The following is a 6,017-nucleotide window of genomic DNA, read 5'->3' as shown; positions in this document are numbered from 1 at the left end:
TCATTTACAGTCTGGATATTAAGTTGTTGAAGAAATGTTAATAGAATAGCTATACTAAAGAAATGCCTAATCTAATTAATTTTAGACAGAATAACATTTTACCCCATACATTATAAGTGAGAAACAATTTTAGCTGATCATTTTACAGTTTTATTCATTTTCATCATAGCATCTGTTTCTTTTAATTTGCTCTTCTATCGTGAGCTGCTTAGACTTGGCTTTATCTCCTTGAGAAGATGGGACAGCTATACATTTTGACCTCAGTAAATCTAAACTTGTGCTTATGGCATTCTCTGACACTTCTATTATTTCAGCTTCTTGACAGATATTAATATCATTCAGGTCTGTATCATAATCTCCATATTTTTTTGAATATGGGCTGGGAGTGTTTTTAATTATGTCTACAGAATTTAACAGACCGCAGTCTAAATGCGTATCATCTTTTTCAGGAAAGGAAGGTGTTTTTACAGTATCAGATAAAAGAGTAGTTAAATGCTTGCCATGTTTTGGTTCTTCCCCACTACTTAGCAACTCAGTATCAAAAGGGGATGTTATTTTGGTGATCTCCTTTAAAACTAAATTGCTGGTGCAAGATTTTTGACAAGTGGCATCTTTATTAAATTGAACAAGACATTCTGAGGTATCTTTATCTTTGGAATTTTGCTCATCAAGTGAAACAGATACAACATCTTTAGAGTCTCTCTCTTGAGATTCAGATATGTCAAGTAGTTCTGCATTTCTAGGCTGATTTGCTATCTTTTCAAATGCATATTCAAACTCAGTGCAATTTGCATGGTTAAATTTTGTTATTGGTTTAGACATAGCTGAGAAAGATGTTTCCTGCCTACAAATGCTGAGATGTGACAAAGTTGTATAATAGTTATTATTATTATTCAAATTGATCTCTTTATGATTCCCTAGTACTGTCTGATCATCAGTATTAGTAACCTGTAAAACTTCTACACCTCCAGTTTCATTAATTTTTTCATTTGGTTTCTTTTCAGGACTCTGCACAACCACATTATCACTTTCATTAACAACCTTCCCACTTCTCTCTTTATTCTCTGATCCTTTTGTTTCATTCATCTTATCTTGTACATTCTTATTTTCCTGATCTTTTTCTTTATTGCTTGCTTCATTTATCTTTGCTGCATTGATATTTGTAGCTGCCTCCCTCTCAGACACAGAGCTAAAAGATGCTGGTTGTTTTTGTTGTGGGTCAACGCTGTCATCTTTCTTTTGTTCTTTTTTCTGCCTGAGATCGCTACAGGTTTTTTCCATGTATGGTGCCTTGTTATTGCCCAGAGATATATTTGTGTGTATACTACAGGCTTCTTCTTCAAAAGCATCTGGGGGCCACTTTGGTTTATTCACTTTAGCCTCATCTTCAATAGAAAATGTTTTTTTGGGTGATGCATCACCTTTGGAAGGGGGCCAGGTAATTTTTAATTTACCTCTTTCTGCAGATTTTTTCAAATTGTCCTCCAAAGTTTCAGGATACACATAATTGGTACATGAAGACACATCTGAATCAATCTGAGCACTGAGTTTAGATTTAATAGGAGTGTCTTTACTGGGATTTACTTCTTCAGCATAAACATTACCCACTGAGCTACTTTGGTCTTTCCATAATTCTTTATGTTGCTTGTGTCCAAAACCTTCATCATAATTTCCTTTAGATTTAAAAAGTTGCTTAAAATGGGGTTTGCAGTATATTTGTCCATGGAGAGATGCATAATTTCCCAAGCTGCCAAATTGAAGACAATTTATCAGATTCATAAATGTACTAAGAACATTCAATTTTAGTTGACATTTTAAGTACCCATAAATTACAGTATCTGTAAATATCTTTATACATATTTTAGCAAAAAAAGAGCAAAGTTTATTTGAGATGTGGTTCTGACCAGATAAAAAGCTTAAATAATTATAAATGTATTTAGTGCAAATTTCCATAAGTTCTGAAAGTCTGAATAGTAGTTTGATGGTGAAATCAAACCTTAATAATGTTTTAAAAATGAGTCTAAATGGATCATTTCCTACAGCAATATCAACAATTTTGTAAGGTTTAATCTATCTATTATAAACTACTGGCTGCAAAAAGGAATGATCTACAATACTTAATGGTTTTTTTTTTTAATTTAATGTTTGTAACTGTTTATTTGACATCCGTGGGGACTGAAGTCATTTGCTCTCCTACAGAATAGGTAGAAAACATGCAGTACAGTGCAAGTTTCTGTATGCTACTCTACTAATGCTTAGTATATTTACTGAATGACATGATTTACTCATATTGGGCATGTCTATATGTGCACAGTAGACTAATTTACTGTGTAGTAACATGTCACCATCTACACATGCATAGCAACTGAGTTGGTGTAGACTAATTTACCGTGCTGGAGTAAATTACTGCACGTAAATGTATGTGTAGACAGTGATGTCGGGGTTAGTTTAGTCCAGCTCAAGTTGCACTAGATTTTCTTGAGTTGCACCAATTGCACATGTAGACATGCCCTTTCATGTTTACTTAGTCCTGACAGGAAAATTCTGACGAAGTTCACAGGTCTAGGAGAAAGCCCGCTGTTCTTCCCTCCTTGATAACAACACGTATACCACAACTTTCAATCAAGAACTACAAAACACTTTATAAAAATGGATAATTGTGGCATCATTTCATTTAACATATTGGGAAAAGTGAAGCACACGCTGTTTATCCAAGGGCACAGACCAGGGCAGTAGAAGAACCTGGGTCACTTGCCTTCCTATCCAGTCTTTTATGCATTGGAGAAAAACAAGTAAATTTACCACTTGTGACATCTGTAGATTTTCTATGGATACATTTATAGTTCCTTCTTACCTTAGCTTACTGCTGCAGTGGTGACATCGGAAACAAGATTTATGAAAAATCTGCTTGTCGGCAATTAGACATTCCATTGGATAAGCTTTCTTTTGACAAAGCGTGCACACTTCCTTTTCCTGAAGTTGCAGTTTCTAAAAGCAGTTTTTAGAAGGCATATGTCAGTCTTCAGCCATGACTTAGAATATATTTCTAACAGGTATTATACCTTATTATAGTACATGCTCAAATTGTTTTATTATGAGGAAAGCAGCAATACTGTTTTTCCTTAGTTTATCCATGAAGTGGTATCTAATCTACCAACTTTAAGGCTCAATTTCAGTTCAGCTAGTAGTAATATGTTGAAAGATCAAGACTGCTTGCCTTTCTCAGGTGAGTAAATTCATTAATTTAAATGGAACTGTTCACTTCAGTTAACCAAGCATAATTTGGCTCTTTATATGTAACATCATTTGTTTCTTAAAGTGCAGTAGTATAATAAAAGGTAAGTTAATTAAGTTGAACTGAATATATCTATACAGAAACTCTCTCTGATTCTGCAGTGTGACTTAGATATGTAAGCCATGGGTGAATGTTTGAAATTCAGATTAGAAAGCTTTGTTTAATTATACCAGAGGCAAATCAAGAACCTCTGTTACTGCATTAACCTGCAAACTATGCATGTTGCAAATATGATAGGCACATAATTATTTGTACTTTTTAGAGTTTTCATTACAAGCCAGGTATTTTATTCAATTAAGTCACAAGACAGAATTAGCTACAACAGTGATATAGCTAATTATATGAAATCCTGGCTTTTATGTAGGATAATTAATTGTAAGGGAAATTGGTTATATTGCAAAGTACAAAAAGAAAGTTTATTTCACAGAGATGAAGGGCAAGAGGAAAAAGAGATAACAGACAATTTACTGTGCTTAGTCAAATCTACACTTCTGTTCTGTCTTGATTTATGACTTGCTATAAAGTCAGTACTAGCAGGCAAATACAAATAATATATATAACACCACCCTGTGGTCCAAATTCTCTATCAATGGAAATGGGAAATACTCCATTAATGTCTATTGAGTAGTATGCTTTTACACCAGTAGAGAATTTGGATCACAGTGGGGTTATATACATTATTTGTATTTGCCTGCTAGTACTGATCTTATAGCAAGTCATAAATCAAGACAGAACAGCAGCATAGATTTCCTGTACACTTGTACTTACTACATATCTCCACTACCTATAACAAGAGCGCTACAAAATAGTCCAGAAGAAGTGAAAAATCTTCAAGAATTGTCTGGGGCTTAAATGAAGCAAAACATCTTGCATTAATTAATGTTGGCCATGATATAAGGCATCTTTGGAGATGAGTCTGGATTTAATTTAAAATTTAGATTTAGCTTTCCATGACTAAGCTAGATATAATGAACCAAAGCAAACACTCATTTTGTTTAATTTTCTTACAAATGGATAGGTACACAGAAAGCACAGGGAGACACAGGCCTTCTTTAAGTTGGAAGGATCTCAAAGATGGGCCAAGGTGCTTTGATCAGACAGTGAAGAGGGAATGTGCCCCCAAAACACCAGCTCACTGAAGCATTACTCTGTAGTTGGACAACAAGGCACTAACAGTCTGCCTCTAAAAGACAATCAGCAGTAAAGCAGAAGACATGTCAAGGAGATGAATGTTGCAGAACAATCTATTGCGTAAGAACATCATACTGTGGTGCCCCTTGGAAATTTATCCCTAAGAACTCCAAGGTGCATGTACTTGTACTGGCACAAATTTGTGCTACATTGCTTTATGCCCCATCACATGTCCTTGCATCCATGCTTGTGTGTGAAGCAAATCGTTTCAGGTAGGACTAGGGGAGGCTGAGGCCAGCACCTGTGCTTCCCTCCACAGTACTACCTGGTGTCCTGGTGCAGCAGAGGCTCAGATCCAGCATCACTGAGCCTGGCTGGCAGGCAAAGCATTGGTCTGGATGGCCAGCCCTCGTTTTTTTTCAGCACATGCTACTGATGGTCAGCGACACTTTTTTCCCCAGGAGTTTCTTTTTTTTTTTTTTTTTTTTTTTTTTTTTTTTTTTTTTTCTACCAAGATTTTCACAAACCGCTTTGTGGTGCCACAAGCTACACATAGGGAACATGAAAACATGGGCCACACTGCAAATTTGGGGGCCCCACACACCGCAGATTTGTGGCACCACAAACCAGACACTCCTGCATATGGGGACCCACCCCCAGAATCAAATTTAAGCCACATGCTCATACTGAGAAAAGATCACCCATGTAAGTCGTCCTACTGAAGACAGCTAAGTGCTTACCAGTAAGCTCTTAAGGTTCATTTAAAGTATGACTATTATTGCGCTATTACTGCTCATTTAGGAAAGAGCTTCTCATCAGGAACCAAGTATTAAGCATTTCCTATCGATACAAAGAGCTTAACAAAAACACATTGCTGAGGTGTTTTGCTGGATCAGTCAGTGTTCTTCATCTGAGGGGACTAGGAGGCCAGTCTTTTTACTCTACTGCTCTTCTCATCTCTGCCATGGCACATGTGGATGGACTCACTTGCGAGCATGTACACTGGTAACACTCCTTGGTGAAGGAAGTAGAGCCTCCTTCCCAGAAGCAGTTACTCACTTTTGATGATGCCTGCAGAACTGTTGTCCACACTGCCATACTCAAAACCCACAGTTCACCTTTTGGCATTTAGCATTATTGCAAATTCTCTTTTGTGTCCTTAGTAAAGTAGTTCCCTGCCTTGTATATTTTATGCCTTTTTCCATCATCAGGTACAATCACAGACTCTTTTCTGTTATTCCTCTTCCTTCACTTGTCCTCCTTCTCACCTGGCCTACATTAAATTTCTTCATTCCTGTTCTTATATAGTTGATATATATTATTGGAGGAGCTAGTAGCAACTTATAATTAGACTGTCATATATATATTTGTGTGTGTGAAAAATATATATTTCCATTATAAAAGATTTTTACAACCTTCTCTTTAAGAAGCTTTCATGCCTTTGTACTAATTGGCAGGCATTAGAATTCAGGGTACAAAAAGTTGAAATAATTTCAGCTTTTGAGGAAATAAGTTACATAATGCACAATTTTGCAGCCTATCACAATAATGGATGACCATAAATATTCTGAGACCTCACTCCTACAGCTAC

General features: G+C 36.1%; 1 protein-coding gene across 2 annotated transcripts in view; it reads right to left on the bottom strand.

The window, feature by feature from the left end:
* Positions 1-1,610: 1,610 nt before the first annotated feature.
* Positions 1,611-6,017, bottom strand: part of XIRP2 (xin actin binding repeat containing 2) — a 91,085-nt gene continuing 86,678 nt past the window's right edge. For both annotated transcript variants that reach the window (XM_006033437.3, XM_025215235.1), the window contains exons 8-9: positions 2,855-2,988; positions 1,611-1,747 (exon numbers count right to left, since the gene is read on the bottom strand). In XM_006033437.3, coding sequence (XP_006033499.1) covers positions 2,894-2,988 — 95 coding nt within the window. In that variant the 3' untranslated portion in view covers positions 1,611-1,747; positions 2,855-2,893. The remainder of the gene's footprint in view (positions 1,748-2,854; positions 2,989-6,017) is intronic.

Source organism: Alligator sinensis, unplaced genomic scaffold (assembly GCF_000455745.1).
Source record: "Alligator sinensis unplaced genomic scaffold, ASM45574v1 scaffold1166_1, whole genome shotgun sequence".
NCBI lineage: Eukaryota > Metazoa > Chordata > Crocodylia > Alligatoridae > Alligator > Alligator sinensis.
Note: the sequence above shows the minus strand (reverse complement) of the source record. Positions and strands in the feature narration are given on the sequence as shown.